We start from the raw sequence: 18,525 nt of genomic DNA on the forward strand, positions 1-18,525 counted from the left end.
GTAGATATAGATATACATTTTGCCGTATTTTACAGTAGAAAGTTAGTGATATACACAATTATCAAGATCAGCCAAATCTTGTTTCCCCTACAAAAGACCACCCTGGCTGATAAAACAATTTTCGTTTCATCTCCTGAAGACTGTGCACTGAACACAAACAGCACTTTTTAAAATGGTTTCTTAGCAGCACAAGCAAGTCAAAGTTTTCTTCAGGACTTTTATCAATATATATAATGTTTCAAGTATTTTACTCACAATAACTTACATTTTATGTTTATTATACGGCTATTTTCTCACGTATTTATATGAAATTAAAAACTGTATCAGAGGACTTCCACTTTTCGATCTCACTCGTTATATACACAGTTCATACACAAAATATTCATTTAAAACAATATCTTGTTTATATCTTATTTAGTATAATTGTTTTGACTTTTTGTTGAAGGAAAGAGTAATAATCATAAAAGTTTGAAACGGTCGCTTTAACAAAAGAACCACGTATATATCTTATCATTTCACCTGAGGTGATACTATATACACATGACATCAGGACAAAGATAATTCAGTTGTCATCCATCATGCCCCGCATTAGATGTAAGTATTTTTCTTTTCACATATTTTATTTTTAAATGGCTAATTTTATGATCGTACTTCTTTCTTACCTTCGCACAAATAATTCGTGTCAACTGTGATTAACTACAATACATTTTAAGTATGTCCAATGTGAAAGATACTTAAAGAAGGTTAATCTGATGTGGTATTTTTTATCTTTCCTTATACCATCATGTCGTGTCATGACAGAGTCAAGAAAAATTAGAAAATGTTTGAAAAATGAAATCCAGTGATGTGAAAGTACCAAAATGTATGTAGCATGTCGTCGACATTTAATTATTATTGTTCTTTTCCAACATGACGTCATATTTGTCCGACTTTACAAATAAGTTTACGGAATAAAAGTACAGAGGAACAACAATTTGTTTAACCATACATAGGCTACCAGATGACCATATACAATTCTGAAAAGAGATCTGTGTTTGTATTAAAAATGAGTTCATGTTAATTCTATCTACTTTTACAAGATCTTTTAGCGTTTAAAATTTTCAGAAATATAATTGCAAATTATTTTAAATTGCAGGGATAAAGTTAGTGGTTGCGATCTGTATCAGCACTTTGTCTAGCACAGGTAAAATATATCGTTTAAACAGGAATTTATCTGTACCATATCATTTGTTACAAGCCAATACAAATAAGTGTGTATGGGATATTGTGATTTAAAGCATCTTTTACTTCCAATCACTAGCTATGTCATGTATTGCAAGCTAATATTATTCAACTTGTTTTCATTTTTTGCGATCACGGGAAGTAAATACTATTCTTACTCATTTTATACACGTGTTAGCTATTATAGACAGGTTCCTGACGACTTACTCTATTAATGTCTGATTTAATGTTGTGAGTTGTTTCCAATCAAAAAGTTCTAAATTGTACTGCAAAACTTCAAATACATGTAAACTTTGTATGTGTATTTTATTCCGCAATTCTACTAATATGTATAAACATTTTTGCCGCATACGTTAGTTTGTTATTCATAAAACGTACAGAAAATGTAGTAGTGTGCTAAAATATATATTTTTATATTCTGAACATTACACTTCAATGCCAACCTACACATACAAATGTTTTTGCGAACGCAAGATTGTTTAACAAAGCTTATACAAAACAAAGAAAATTCAATTAACAATTGTATAAACTGTGAAGTTCTTATCAAAACATATCTAGCTTATATTACAAATAAGTAACATTTTTACCAGTTCTTATTTAATGTTTCACATATTTCAGATTGTTTGGAATGTTACAGTTGTACAAACATTGAAGATGTGAACAGTTGTAGAAACACAACACAATGCCAATTCGGCCAGGTTAAGTCTTTTTCATCTTTTAAGCAAAGGGCGTTGTAACGGTGCCAGGATTCTATTTTAGGGTCAGTTGTTGAGTCCAGAAGGCAAAAACATGTGACAACTTTATATTCTATTTTTGGGGCGTTTTAGCTTAGTTTGGTAATACTCAGGTCTGGGCGGGTTTACTTTGTTAATTTCTGCCGTTGTCTTTTTTAAAACTCGTACTTATAACTAGTTTTCCACTTTCTTACGGTGTCCCGTAAGGGCCATCACGACACACCTCACTTGAAACAGACAAATTTCCGATGGTGATAAACCAATAAAACAATACCATGATGGTGAATAATTCGAATTATGCTCTTATTCGATGCTCTCAAACGAGCATAAATGATTTATTATCCTCCAACATACACCTACATTCAAGCATGCAGCTTTAAAGAAAAACATAACATAAAACAAGGTTAGAGGGCATGTCGTTAAGCCGTCCCGTTTATTTGACAAAAGATTTACAGGAAACAAAAGAAACAACTCCATTGATCAATACTTGAAGAAAAACTGCAAGTGTACTTCTAAAATTTTCGTGCTCTGCTCTCCGATCCAACCAACCAAACCTAATGAAATTCGATTTCTAAGAAATACTATTTTTAATCAATCGCAGATAGAATTAATCAAATATAAAATAATTGGAAAAATCCAAAGTCAGAAATGCTGCGAGCGGGCTACCCAACCCTACTCCGTCTTGGGAGGGGGAGGTAGGAAGCTCCAAAGCTCTAGATCAGCGGCTGCTTCAATCGCCTATCTGACATATCCCCAATTTTGAGTCTAATAAAAAACCATTAATGTGATCTTATAAATAACTGCAGATGATCTTCTTTGAATGTTACGTCAGAACATTTCAAATTTCTTAATTCTGAAATGCGAAGAAATCCGGCAAAACCTTTTACAACAAAAGTTAATGTTCTTAATTTGTACAAATCTACTACGTCAGGCGGAAAGAATGTAAACATTTTTGTAATATCTTCAGATGTCAAAGCTTTTTTCTAACTACTGGTGAACCGCACAACTTTTTTGCAGCAGTTAAAACTGAATTAACCGTTTTTGACTCACATGGGTATTTTACGTCACTAAAATCATGAGCCATTTCAATGCAAAAAACTATGTTCAAGTTACTGCGTACGAGCTCTGTTTTTGAACTATCAATGAAACTAAAAATAAAGCAATACTTGAAAATCAAAGCGGGATATATTTTTAGCTATTTTCATCTGGTTTGCACCATGCAATCCATTTTCTGAAGTAAGACGAATATTGTTTCTCTGGTACTGTCAGATTACTTTGAGGCACTATCTCGGTAATTTATCTGCTAGATCTTTTAAATTGGATTTTCTTCAGATAAATGATGGAAGATCTTTCAATACGCCAAATTTGAAAAATCTGAAAAAAATGTAAATAATAACAAATAAGCATGCTGGTAAAACTTGAGTCCATTCGACCTATTTTTTTTTTTTTTTTTTTTTTTTTGGTAGCACCATTTTTTTTGTTTAGACATTTCTAACAACTTTAGTTATTAATTCATTTTTATTTTCTTTCTTTCTTTCATTCTTTCTTTTTCTTCTTTCTTTTCTTTTCTTGACAAAACCATATGAATTATCGTTATTCATTTCCACAACTTTCCATTACAATAATTCCTTTCCATTCCTTCATGCTCCTTTATGCTTTTCCTATACCCTCTTTTATTTCTTGCATTTTTTTTTATATATTATATAAACATGTTATATCACATGTATGTTATCGTGTATAACAGTCACGATTTTCTCTATCTTTTCAAAAACAGGTCAATGAATTCAAGTGAATTACAATACGCATGCTCGATAACACAAATACTTCTGTGTGTGTCATTTAACAAAAACGGAGAAAAACACGTGTGGAGTCTGTATTAAAAACATTCAAGTTACTAAAAATAGAAATAAAAAACCCGAGAAAGGCGGAGCAAACTATTTATAAAAACAAATTCAATTCTTATTTTGATCGGGCATCAAATTTAATAGCTAAAACAGACCCGTTGAAACGGCCAGATCCAAACAAAGATTTTTTATTATTGCCGGGTATAATGATTTCTGAATTGTTAAACTCTAAGGCGTCTGAAACATAATCTCTCCAAGTGCAAATTTCGTCTGCAAAAACAAGAGGCCAGAAAGCAGCCGAAGGCCATTTCGGCACAATCAAAGTACCTGAAGCCTGACAGTCAATTAAATGCAAAATACATTTGCATGCTAAACACACGGGTGGAACTAACCAATTATTTTCTCCTAGCCAATTTTGAGACAACGCGTCAATAGCCTCGCTTTCTGGATTCCAAAACTTAGAATTAAAACAAATTATTTTTCTGTTATCGACATTAGCAAAACGGTCAATAGTAAATGGCCCCCATAATGAATTTATAAAATGAAAGAAATCATCGGACACGCGCCAATCGTCTTCATCAATTAGACGAGAAAATAAATCGGCAATTTCATTTTTTGAGCGAGGTACCCAAAGTATGGACAAATCTATACTTTTCTCTTTGCAAAATGAAAAATTTGATAAAGCTAAGGAATGCAAGTCGGGTTTTGAACTTCCGGCGTTGACGATAACTTCACAATGTTTGTTATCTGTGAACCACTGTTCGCGCTTATCACTCAGGAAATTTTGACAAAAGCCCTTATACCCCATTCTATACATTTTAATTCTCTCCCAAGTAGAACTTTTGTGTTTTTTCGGAATCTGACCATGTCTTATGTGCAATACTTTCAGCAATATGCGGTGAAAAAGCCGCACATGCAACGTCACTGGCATCCGAATACACAGAAATAGACCCTTGTATCGTACGAACAGGAAACAGCTGCTTTATGTTAATATTATCAATATTGTCAGACCAAAAAACATAACTCTGCCCATTCTGGACTTTCGGGTTCGATATTTCGGAAAAGAATCCCAATAGCTGCTGCTCATTACCTTTGCATATAAAGACCTAGTCATTAAGCGACCAAGCTGTCGAATGACAAAATGCATAGAAGCTATCATACCCGTTATTTTTGCTAGATGTCGCGCAGTGACCCTCTTTTAAACTTAGCTTCAGAAATTGCGCTCTTCAAATTATCAACTCTTTCTTGTGTTATTTTCAAAAACACCTGCTTTAAGGTCAAATAATGACCTAACCAGGTCATCGTCTTTTTTGAGACTTTTCATTGTTAGTTAAAAACCGGAAGCGTCAAAGAAGAAGTCCTTACCAAATCGGAATCAGCATAAGTCTGATGAAAGGATGAATTAACCGACCAACCGTCGTCTAAATATACAATAATTTTATGCCTTGAACACGCCAGTATTTTACAAGCTCTCTCAAAACTTTAGTAAAAATAAAACCCGAGGAACTCAACCCAAACGGAAGAACGGTAGATACATAATATTTTATATTATTGCCTTGATTAAGCGAAAAACCCAAGAATGTTTGATGTTCTGGAGCGATATCTATGTGATGATAACCCGATGTAAGATCAAATTTAAACATGTGAGTACCCTTTTTGACGTATTCTAAAGCTAATTTTACATCCTCAAAACGCATTTTTTCTTTCCAAATGTACTGATTAATATGCCTTAAATCTAAAATTAATCTTTTCTTGCCAGAACGTTTCACAGAAACTGTGAGAGGATTCACTACTAAGGGATTAAAAGGCACCTCTAAAACTCTCCCAGATATCAATAGTTCCGAAACGGCGTCTAAAACAAAGGGCATGTTTTCTAAGGCCAACTGATTGTTTTTCAAGCATACTGAAACTGGGGTGTGAATAAAAGGAATAAAGAAACCATCTCTGATAACGCTTTTTATATAAGTGCTTGCGCCTATCTTATCCCAAAAATTTATTTTTTGTTTTAATCTGCCTTTTACTGAAATTTTTGCTCAAAAAATACCTTTTGTTCGCTATAAGAATGAAAAAATAAATTATACTCAACTTTCAAGTCTATCATTTGATCCTTGGAAACGTCGACTACACTGTTTCTTAGGTTCCGACTCTGAGTAGACTGCACCTCCGTTGGGCTTCCGGTTAAAGATGTTGTGAGGACAGGTAGATCGGTAGTGCCCGAACTTGCCACATGCAAAACATTGGTCTGTTGGTCTTGGACCGTAGAAAGGTTGCTGGCGCCACTGGTTGTTGTATGTGAAGGGACGAAAATTGCTAATCCCTGGATTATGAGATGCCATAGCAAATCTGTCGCCGGCAGACCTAGAAAAATTGTTAACGTTATAAGGAGAATAACGTTGAGCAGAGTTGAACTTGGTAAATGACTTTCTCCTTTCATCCCGTTCTTTTAAAATCGCCAAAGCCGACTTCTCTGCGTTTTTGATTTTCCTGCTATCCTCGTCGTCGCTTGCCAAATCGTCTTGTTCGTATTCTTTGACAACGAGCCAGCCTGCCGGAGATTTGTCCGCTAATTTGATCAGTTTGACACGGTGATTAATTTTCTTCTGAATTTTTGCACAAATGTCACTTATTTCACAGTTCTCTAAAGGATTTGTAAGACATTCCAAGTTCCGAACAAGAGAAAGCAAATCACATTTATAGTCAAGCTTTTGACTTGAGAGTCGTAGATTTCACGGCTGGCGGAATAGGAGCGTTGACAAAATCTCTCTTTATTTCGGAAAATTTCTCATCAAAGTACGCCTTTAGTTCGTCAAAATCCCTGGACATGATTTCGAGCGCAGAAAAACCAAATTTCACAAATGGACGACGTGAATGTAATGCCTCGAATGACTATATTTTATCAACTTACACGTAAAATCGTGCATAATTACCGCCAAAACTATAACCATTAAAAACACGAGGAATTACCATATATGGAAAGACACGGTGTATGCACCGTAAATAAATACATATAACGAAACCGAGATGATGAAACTTGATACAATTTCGTGTTTTCATCATTGTTCCTTAAACCTTGAAGCAGCGTGGTTCCATTGTTTCTTTATTTCTTTATTGTGCTTTCGACTTTTTACCATCGTATTTTCGATTTTACACCATTGTGATTTCGCTCTTTTAACTTTTCACTACCGCACCTTCGACTTTTCACCATCGAAAACTTACTTTACTGTATGGCATGCGAAAACATCATGACAATGAATAACGATGTAAAATTAGAATATATATACCAAGGATACAATATTATAACAAAGAAATAATAATGATCATGATTTAAGCATAATGTTTATACATTGCGCATTGTCATTCAGTGCGCATGCTTAACAGGAGGGCGGAACTGTGATTGTGAAAACTCAAAATATCGGTGATGAAAGGTCGCAACCACAAGGATGAAATGTCGAAAAGACGATGATGAAAGTTCGAAAAATGAAATCATCGTGGTTTCGTTATATTTTCGATTTTTCACCTCTAACTCTCGACTTGTCAACTTCGTGCCTTCGACTTTTCACCATCGCAGTTTCGTTGTTCCGACTGTTCTCCGCCGTACTTTTTTAATACCAAAAAAATGATATGGTATGGGTATTTAAACCATTTATATGTTAAAATACAATGGTTTCTACTGCTTTCGTGTATAGTCATGTTCAATAAAATTATGTTATGTTCTGAAAAATCTTCGCCTGACACCTAGTTTCTGAGAAAGGTATAAAGATCGCAGACATGACTTATGATCAGAGTTATAAATTGATTAATTGCAGTCTGAGAAATGTTTATTTTATGTCACGTAAGAACGCCTTACTGAACTTAACTTTGAATGTTATAACTATTGTTTTACTTATTTATGACTTATGAGATCATTGTCACGTTTATTTCTTTAATTATCTTGTCTGTCATCAAATTTTTACGTTTGAATTATCTCTATTGTTTTATATGTATTAGGCATGTTTCCTCGAACTTAAACATGTAGCACAAACAGCAGTGTACACGCTCGGGTGTAGGGACAATCAGGTATGTAGATCACACAAATGTAAACTATGTTTTGATTTTACCGGGTAGTTTTGGTATCAGCGATATATAATAAATAATAAATAAATAAATGTAAAATAATTGAATGTCAGCAACGAAATGGACTTTTTTCTAAAACTCATAATGATATTTTGGTGTTTTTTTAAGATATCACTCATTTGAATTGTATTAAGTTGTGCCTGGTGGTATAACATGCATTGTATTTTCAATTATGACCACCATAAACGCTGACTTGTAATGTAACGTGTCAGATTTGAATCTTTATCCTGAAAGGTTAAGATAAGATGAGGCAAATAATATGAAGGCTCATCTCAGACAAAATGTTGCATGCATCTTATTTTCCATTATGTACGAGCACGCCCTTCTGCATTATGTAATTAATGCTGACAAATGTTTGAGATGTTGCTTAAATATATTTGTCTTATAACAATATCAGCCAATGTTGACCACACAACTTTTTACCGTGTATAATGCGCATGTGCAGAAAAGCAAACAAACAAAACAATATTGCTTTGTAAGTAGTGGAAGTTCGTCTATGTAAGATGTTGCTACTGATATCTTCTAAACAATAGAATACGAAACATAAAGTTAGCCTTGTATAGTGAAGCTTATTGTTGCAGTACTGCGTGAACCCAGCAGTAGGAGGAAGTGCTGGCCTTGTTGGACGGGACATACATGTACGACAAATACATGATTGCTTTGAATGCTGTAATACCGAAAATTGTAACAAGCATCTTTGTGAACACCCAAAACGTAAGAAGTTTTGTATTTTATCATTTCAATATGAAAGTAATTGTTGGTACGCTGATGTAAAACATGTAACTCAACTACCTTTAATATTCTCCTAATTTTTTCATGCGTTTATTTGTATGTTCATGAAGTTAGACAGACAGCCGGAGCAGCTGGAACAGCCGGGACAAATTTTCGTCTTGTCCGGCTGTTCTTGTTACTGAATCGGCTAGGTTGATATAGGTGTGTTCGTCCGGAAAACTCTGGTATTTGTCCGATGTTGAGCCAAAAAACGTACTTTTAGTGGTCATTTCAACTCATATCTTACCAATTCCAGCTGCCCCCGTGAACCCCAGTCTCAATTCCACAGAACCTCATATGGTGTGATGGTCCGTGTGTCCTCTGGCAACACACCGGTGGACACATACATTAAATGGCCCATACTTAATAACGATGAATAAAAAAGGATACTGTTTGTAGATAGCAGGCAATTTTCTAGAAAAAAAATTATTTTTCCTTGTTTAAACCGCTTAGCTATTCGAAGTAAATTCTTTTCCAGTATAATATTAGATAGTTTATTTTAATTGTTAGCTCAACCCTTTAAAAAAATACAGTTATGTCAGCGTTGCCGCCCGCAAACTTGTACCTTGATCTAACTTTTTTGATTTCTTGGTGTATTGCCTTCATACTTGCCATAACAACCCTTGGGTAGACCAGACTAATCTTGACATTGGCTCGTGATTGACACTGACCTTGAAATTTTCATATATTTTTGCTATAACTTGGTTATAAATTTGCCATGACTGTCAATGCCAAATTAATGAAATTCTTTTGTTTTCTTTTTTGTAACTTGCTATAACTTTGTTATTTATAAATAGATTAACTTCATATTAAGAAATACCATATTTTACGTCAGGACCTTCATGTACATTAACTCATAGTGACCTTGAATTATGTATGTTTTTGACCTTGAAGGTCATTTTTTTTATCCCTCTGATAATCGCTATAATTTGTTGTAACTTTGTAATTTATCAATGGATTATTTTCATATTTGAATATTTGGACAAAAAAGGGTTCGGAAGAATTACGACTCCTACTCATAGAAACAATCGGACCCTTTAATGTGACATTTGAACTTCTCGAAATTTCTGGTTCATCTTTAATAATTCGCGAATTCATGATTACAACTTCTCGAATACACTATTTAAAAATCACGAATTCACAATTTCAACTATATGATGACTTCAACATTATGAATTCACGATTTCGACTTCACGATTTCAAGATTTCAACTCCACAATTTCATCTTAGTTGATTACGATTTCAACTTCGTGATTTCTCGATTTCAACTTCCTTAAATTAAAATCTTAATTCGTGTAGACGAAATCGTGAATTCGTGCAGTTGAAACAACGAATTTTTGTTGAAATCGTGAATTCTTGATTTCAGTATGTTAAATGTATGTATTCGTGAAGTTTGAAATTTTGAAATTCATGAAGTTTAAAGTTTGATTTGAAATAATTGAAATTGTGAATTTGGGAAGTTGAAATCGTGAAGTCATGAAGTTCAAATTGTGAATTCGTGGGAAAAATCGTGTAAAGTTGAAGTAGTGAATTCGTGATTTCCGTATGTTAAAAACAGAAAGTTTATGAAATCGTGAAATTGAAAAAGTGAAGTCGGGATGTCCGTTTTTAAAAACGTGAATTCACGGAGTTAATCACGAAAATGTCTTCGGGAATTCATCAAGTTTAAATGTCCCAACCGGTCCCAACCGGTCCCCGTGTCTAAGCATGCACTTTTATGAGTCTGTAGAATTGGAATCACAGGAGGACGCTGAATATGGCGAGATTTGGGTAGAGATGACACTTTTTTTCGGCTTATCGTCCACAGAAAACCAGAATAATCCAAAAAGGGCTATTAGGATTCAGCCGGAAATGGCGAGTAAGAAGTGACCATTTACAGTTTGATTTTCAGCTTAACGTCGATAAAATATCAAAGCTTTCCCAACGGACACATCTATACCAGCGGAGCAGATATGAGCTGAAGGGACCATTTATAGTACGATTTTTGGCTCAACGTCGGGAAAAATACCAGAGTATTCCCGACGAACACAACTATATCAGCGGGAACACGGTCAGACCCTCTTTCCATCCTATCATATCGTGTTTTGCAGAATTGAGACTGGGACTCACGGAGGCCAGCCGGCTTTTGCGAGATATGACATGAAATGACCATTTATAGTACGATTTCGGCTCACCGTTGGCAAAATACAATAGTTTTCCCGACGGATATACCTATATCAGCGGACACACGGACACTACACATATATTCTTAAATCTGTTGTCGAAAATTATTTTCATCTTTAAAAGCCTTGATTTCGGTTATTCTGGCTAGCCGGAATTGTCAGAGAACGGGGTGATAAGTAATTTGAAACTACATTATTGAATTAACCAATGGTCCCTTGCACAGGTTTTACTGTATCATCTCTGGCTGGTCTGATCAACCTGAGCCAGATTCGGCTATCTAGAGTTGCCGTAACAGCCGGACTAGAAGAAAGTTCTTCGGCTGCTCCGGCTGCTTGGCTGACTTCACGTGTTTTAGTGATTTTTAACCACATATAATTACAAAAGTGTTTCAGGTCTTTATGTGTTTTTGTACATTGTCAAGTATGTTCAAAATAATATGATATACAAAAGTGATATTTTTTATATAAACATCTTTTATTAAAAACAATATTTATTCTTCAGCATCCGCTTGTATCGACGACCCAAAAGCAGATTGTCCGTGGTTAAACACTGTATTTAATATTTGCAATGACACTCATCACGCTAAAACCGAATGTCCAAAGTTCTGTGGCTTGTGCACTCTAGGTAAGTGAGCAAATTAATTCTCAATGTTTTACATCTATTATGTTATTGTTGAGTGCAATAATGTTTTTGTTTGAGGGATGATTCAGAATTATGTAGAATTTGTTCATAATTCTAATAAATTTAATGTTTTCTTCATTAAATTTATACTTTAACGTTAACAAAGCTTGATCTTTAATCTATTTAACTGCAAAATATAATTGATTTAATGGCGTCCAGGATCATCTCAGGCCGCATTAAATACTAGTCATCTTAGAAACACTATAGCGTCGCAGCTAAAAACGTGACGTACGTTAAAAGTTTATTAAACACCAAAGTGGCTGGTACAAAAATGGATATTGTCTGAACTTTGATGGAGCTTGGTGTTAATCCCGAAAAATCCCATGCTAAAAGTTCACGTCATTTGAACATTGCATTATTGTGAAATGAGATTCAATGGTTTGTTGTTGCAACGTTTATTGATTCGAAAACGTCGTCATTAAGGTGTCCGGAAAACGGCACTTTCACAAGCTTATGTCAACAGTTCGTCTCCTTCAGACACATCTAATATCACAAAAGAAAACTGACACAAGTATCGTGTTAGTCAAATAAAAGTTTTCGAGTGGCAAAGACGTTTTGTAGCACAATTGGACAGACCTTAAAGATAATACATACCGTTGCGCATTATGTTTATGTACCCCGTCGCGATGGTCCTTGAAAAAGACAAAATTTAATGTGCTGTCATGTGCGGCCTTGCAGAAATATTAATGCTTTCTTTTAGAAAATTCCAAATGATGAATAACAGAATCATTATATTTAAAGGAACTCCACTGAGGTTCAAAAACGTCAAAACAATTAAATTTGAATTTCTTATATACATCAGATGGGACACTTAAAACAGAAAAATGCAAACGATCATTAAGAAATTTAGTCAGAAATAAATTGAAAGTCGTATTTTTATGTTATTTTAGCCCGATTTGAGTGAAACGCGTTGCAACGCTATTCAAATTTTGGTCATTTTTTATAATTAGAATAATTATTCCGAAAAAAAAAACGGAGTGAGCGAATGATCTGAAATTTTGTACAAAAGTTTTTGGTCTAGACTACCTCAAATGGAACATGAATCTCGAAAAAAAAATTCGCCCCCGTCATGTCAAAAAACCTTAGTGGAGTCCCTATTGGATTTGTTCCAAGTATTCACTTTATTTATCCAAAATGAGTGAAATTTTGCTAAATTCAAGTCGACGAATTCATTTGCTTTCTGATCTAGGAATAATGAGCTACGATAAAAGAAGACTACAATCAGAGCTGCATTACTGGTAGTGGTACTAGTTTTGCAGTACATACTGCAGTGATTTTGCAAGTACTGGTACTGATACTGAATTACTCTTACAAAATTTTGCCTCTATTGGTACTGGTACTGTATTACTGTCTTAAAAAGTGGTACTGATACTGCATTACCAGGCAGTACTTTTGATAAAAATGTCATCAGTTTTTCTCTTTGTGTTTACTATTAAAGAAAGAGCTAATTAATTGCTTCTATTCTAATCCTATTTCAAGTCATATTGTTAGCACCATTAAAAGTTGTTATTTACTTTGGTATAAATTGAACAGAGGTGTGAAGGTGTGAAAGGCAACAAAAGACTCAATTCAATTCAATTCTTTATTCAGCATATGAACATTATAATGTTCGCCCGCCATTTACCCTGTGACGGGGGTTAAAATATTTAAAGGAAGAGTTTTGGTAATATATAAACATACAAAATTTCAACCCACTTTTAACACTATGTAAATTAAGTAGTTACCAATATTTGTAAAACACCGACCCCAGTGGGCCCAGTAAAGGGATATTAAGCCTGTAAAATATGCAAAAAATTTGGATTTTCTTTTAAAACCCTTATTTTTTAAAATTACCCATTTCACCCAAACCTACAAAAAGCCGGTTGTATTCAAATACGGGTTTTAAAATTATTAGTTAAAGATGCTATTTCAACAAATTACTGAAATAGAAATAAAAAAAATAAAAAAAAAAAAAAGATCTTTTTACTTAATGGGCTAAAAAAAAAGGAGAAAATCGGTTATTTTTTGCACCCATTTTTATAGGAGAAAACCCCCCTTTATACTTTTGTGCTTAACATTTAAAAATTGTAGCAACAATTGTATGTATGCAACAAACATTACTGCAGCATTATTTTATGATTACATCAAACTATGTTTCTTACATCAATAACAATACTACTAATCAATAAGACTAGTACGTTTATTACCAGCCAGAAAAACATATTTAGCAAGTTTACATAACACACCAGATTGACTGCAAGTTAACAGTGCTTGAAATTTCTGAATAGTTGGCCAATGGCAATAATATTTTGGGAGACATTGATTTCTTATAGTACGATATTGTGGACAGACAAGTACAAAATGATACTCGTCTTCTATGACATTCATGTTACAAAATATACATTTCCTTTCCATCCTACTAATATTTTGATAACGACCCTCTTCTATTGCAAGTTTATGAGCAGAGCACCGCAGTCTAGTTAATGCTATTCTATGCTTATTCACCTTAACACATAACAAATATTTTTCAATATCAAAACATCTTTTTATAACTTTATATGTAGTAAGTTTAGACATAGTGTCTAAAGTACCAAAAAAAATCTGACAAAATTGACTATATAGACATTCTATTACCTTTCTTAATTGTAGGTCAGTAACAGATACATTATTCCATAAATAACTGAAACCCAAATCATCTAGCAGTGATTTAACCCTTAGGGCCCATGAATCTTTCACCAGGTTAAGCTTATCATGCATAAAACATTTATGAATTAATGTATCCGGAGACCTAACAATCTTACACCAATACTTAAGAACTCTTTCTTTTCTTAAGATATCAAGAGGCACTTTACCAAGCTCACCATAGACAGTTGCATTCGCTGTCTGGTATTTAACATTTAAAATTGATTTCAAAAACTTAATATAAACCTTTTCCATATCTGGTGCTTTGTGGAACCCCCAGATCTCACATCCATAATTTAATATTGGCAGTATCATTGAGTCAAATAACTTGTTTTTCACTGATACCAAGAGGTACAGCTTCAAATAAAGAATTTAATGTAAACAAAGCTTTTAAAGCCTATTCTGACAGAGCTTTTTGAGCACCAAAAATTTACCATTTGCAAACAATGTTACATCTAGATAACAAAATTTACTAACAACATCTAAACGTGTGTTATCATAATATACATCAATATGTTCTTGCCTATTACCTAGTTTACAGATCATTACAAATGATTTACTTCTGTTTACAGATATATTCTATTTCATACAGTAAGCATGTAATTTGTTCATTAAAGTTTGTAAACCAACTACAGAGTAGGAAAATAAAACTGTATCATCAGCAAAAAATAACATGAAAACTTGCAAATCGTTTAAGGATATTAAATCAGCATTTATATCAAAAACACTCTTTTCCATATCATTTATAAACAATATGAACAATAGGGGAGATAATGTCTCACCCTGCTTAACTCCATTGTAACTATCAAAATATTCAGTCAATTTACCATTGGAACGGACACATATCTTGATTCTGTATTTATCTATTGTAACATTATTATACATACTTTTTAACATATTTATAAACTTAGATGATAATTCATAACTTAACTGTTTATACCAGATACCATTTCTATAAACAAGGTCAAAAGCCTTTTTAAAATCGACAAATGCACAGTACATTTTCTTTCTTTCGTGCTGAGTAATCCTATTAATTAAAGACTGTAAAACAAAAATGCAATCAATAGTACTTCGTTTTTGTCGAAAACCAAATTGAAAGTCAGTTAAAATGTGATTATTCTCAACAAACAGACGTGCCCGATTTTCAAGTAATTGAGAAAATATTTTAGAAAAGATACTAGTTAACATTATACCTCTATAGTTATCTACATTGTCGGTATCCCCCTTTTTATGGACATGGACTAATATACCTTTTGTCCAAGATTCAGGGTAAATTCCCTTATTGTATATGTAGTTAAACAATTTACACAAAATAGGAGATAAGATATGTTTTAAGTCAATAACAATTTCTGGTATTAATAAGTCTTCACCAGCACTTTTCTGCCTTTTTAATTTTTCAATAGCTTTATTCACCTCGTCAATTGTAAAATCACAATCTAGAAAATCAACATAACAATTTACATTCTGATTTAGAATTTCTTCAATAGCCTGATCATTATATACATCAGTATCAGAAAATAATCCTTTAAAATGATCATAAAAATCCTCCGCAGTTATATTAGTGGTATTTTTACATTTCTTTCTAAATTTACGAACAAGATCCCAAAACATTTTTGGATTACTTTTTGATGCTGAATGCAACTCCTCTTTCTGTTTACTTACATACAATTGTTTAGCTCGACACTTAATTTTTCTATAAAAACGTCGCTTACCAATAACTACACAATAATTTCCATGTGTCCTTGACAAACGGTATTGTTTGTTAGCATAATTTAAGTCAAGCCTGGCCTGCAGACAGTTATCATTAAACCATGGGTTAGACTTTTTTCTGTTACCCCCTACACTACCAACTGCATATTTTCTCACACCAAAAATCGAATATGCATTATTGTACAGTATGTTCCCAAAATCTTTTATACCTTCATCAATTGTAATATTAGAAGAACAAATGCTTGAAACAATATCATTTAACTTTGAAGTATCAGCTAATATTGCTTCGTTATATATGTTTACCTTGTTAACATCCCACACAAGTTTACACAACAATTATCAGTACTAACATTATTACTCACAAAACTGGCCTTAAAATTCACTTGAATAGGTACATGTGTAGAGAATGAGTAGATATCATGAACAACAAAATTACTGACAGAGGAAAGTAAGTGATATGATAAAATTGCATAATCTATTACACTTTTTCCTTTATTAGACATAAAAGTGAAGCGTCCTACATTCTCATCATCACCTAATCGGCCATTAACAATTCTAAGGTCACTACTACAACATATATCTAATAACTTAATACCTTACGAATTACAAATTTCATCTTCACTGTACCTTTGCATAATATCAATAGGACATTCATCATAGTGACTGTCGATTGTATCAATATATCTATCAAATACAAGTACAATAGAATTAGTCCTAGATGCTGTTCTAGCATTTAGATCACCTATAATGGATATTTTACCAATCTTAGAATATTTAATAATGCCTATTTCAAGCTGTTCAAAAAAACCAATATCATGTGATTTAAAATAAACAGAATTACTGGGAGGTATATATGCAAAGCATAAACATATATCTGTACTTAAACTAAAAAAAATCTTTATTTAATTTTACCCATAAAAATCCATGTTTATCCTTTTCTAAAATAGAAACACCTTTAAGAATGACTTTTTTAATAAACAGACATATTCCCCCATGGCCTCTGAAACTTTTCCTATTAATTGATACACTTTCAACTCTAGGTACACAAATAGATGTATAACCTTCTAAGATAAATTCATCAGATTTCTTTTGCCAAGTTTCACAACAAAAAAATAAATCAAAGTTACAAACAAAATTAACAAATTCAGAATCAGATAGACAGTTTTTAAGTCCTTCAACATTCCATGATATTACCGAAAGTTCACACTCTTCTCTCCCGTCCTAATCCGAGTCTGGGGAGTATAGAACGTTGTTAATATATAGTTTCTCACGCACAAGGTAAGCTCTATGACCTTTTTTACGTGCATCTTCCATGATGGGAATGAGTCGCTTCCTTTGTTCCTGTACCTCGCGGGGGAGCTGGTCAAACAAAGCAAATGGTGTTTTTCTCAAGTCAACATGTTTTAAAGCCTCTTTCACGACCATTTTGGACTCGGTATCCTTAAAGTTTATGACAATTGGGCGTTTTTGTCCTGTGACTGGTCGATAAGGCATACGATGAGCACGATTTATGCTTATACGCGATTTTGCATCCTTAATGTTGAGAATTGGTTCACAAAATTGGTAAACTTTAGCAATACAGTTTTCTGGTGCTGCAGCACTCGCGTATGAACCCCTTGTCTGTTGATTTGTAGAACCTATTAAAAGGTCACTATCAGCTGTACGTGCACTATGACCATCAGTTGTATATGTATGGACCACGTCATTGGGGGATGCATCCAATTGCATGTTGTTACTTTCAGAAATTGTTGTCATAGAATAGACTGAATCAGGACTATCATGTATATATTGTGGGTGCTCTGATATACCTAAAATCACAATATTATCCCTCATTGAACGACAACGCAGATCTGTAATGTCACTTTGTAGATCTTGATTTTTCTTTTTTAATGTTTTATTTATGTCATTTACTTTTTTTAGCTCACCCTGTATAGCTTCTATTGCCACATTGTTATCTTTTGAGGAACAAATTAACGAGTCATATTTATCAGACAGTATACTTTGGCTCAGTTCTACTTCCTGTATTTTGATATTGACAGTGTTTATTTGTTGAGTGTTCTGGTAAATTTTGGATTCTATTGTATTCAACCTGGTTACTATAGTTGCTTGTTGCGCCTCTATATGATCAAGTTTGGAAACCTTACTCAAAATAAAGTCAATTTTAGCATTCAACTCATCTGTAATAATCTTGGGAGGATTAATATTTGTAGGAGAAGCAGGCAAGCGAACCATAGGTGGCCTGTTATACTGGAATGGATTCGGAACATCTGTATTTACTGAAAACACATCAGTTGTGATTTTTGGTGAGGTTACAGTACAGACAAGCTTTCTGGTACACAGGTTTCATTATGACTAGTTTATTGTCCTTTCTTCGTAAGCAATGGAGATTTAATTGTGCTGGCATTTTTACCTCAACACCGGTCGCCATTTTTACCGACGTATCTTCTGTTTCACTACCCGTAGATCCCTTAGTTCGACGCCTTCGACGCTTTTTCTTATTACTTTCCGACATACGTATTGATTATACGCTAAGATAAACATCTAAATGTTCTTTGTAGTGACTATAAAACACTAAAATTGTCATTTTTTAACCACGTTTTCCAACCAACCGCCATCTAACCGGTGCA

At 33.6% G+C, this 18,525-nt stretch overlaps 1 protein-coding gene across 2 annotated transcripts in view; it reads left to right on the plus strand.

The window, feature by feature from the left end:
* The first annotated feature begins 508 nt into the window (after window positions 1–508).
* The window catches only part of LOC132714721 (hemicentin-1-like), a 79,498-nt gene continuing 61,481 nt past the window's right edge, over window positions 509–18,525 (plus strand). Inside the window, exons 1-6 of one of the 2 annotated variants that reach the window (XM_060697641.1) lie at window positions 509–594; window positions 1,136–1,183; window positions 1,840–1,919; window positions 7,787–7,855; window positions 8,494–8,626; window positions 11,348–11,470. In XM_060697641.1, coding sequence (XP_060553624.1) covers window positions 579–594; window positions 1,136–1,183; window positions 1,840–1,919; window positions 7,787–7,855; window positions 8,494–8,626; window positions 11,348–11,470 — 469 coding nt within the window. In that variant the 5' untranslated portion in view covers window positions 509–578. The remainder of the gene's footprint in view (window positions 595–1,135; window positions 1,184–1,839; window positions 1,920–7,786; window positions 7,856–8,493; window positions 8,627–11,347; window positions 11,471–18,525) is intronic. The other variant, XM_060697640.1, reaches the window with a different exon arrangement.

Source organism: Ruditapes philippinarum, unplaced genomic scaffold, assembly GCF_026571515.1.
Source record: "Ruditapes philippinarum isolate M1 unplaced genomic scaffold, ASM2657151v2 ctg5023_1_1_1_1, whole genome shotgun sequence".
NCBI classification, from domain to species: domain Eukaryota; kingdom Metazoa; phylum Mollusca; class Bivalvia; order Venerida; family Veneridae; genus Ruditapes; species Ruditapes philippinarum.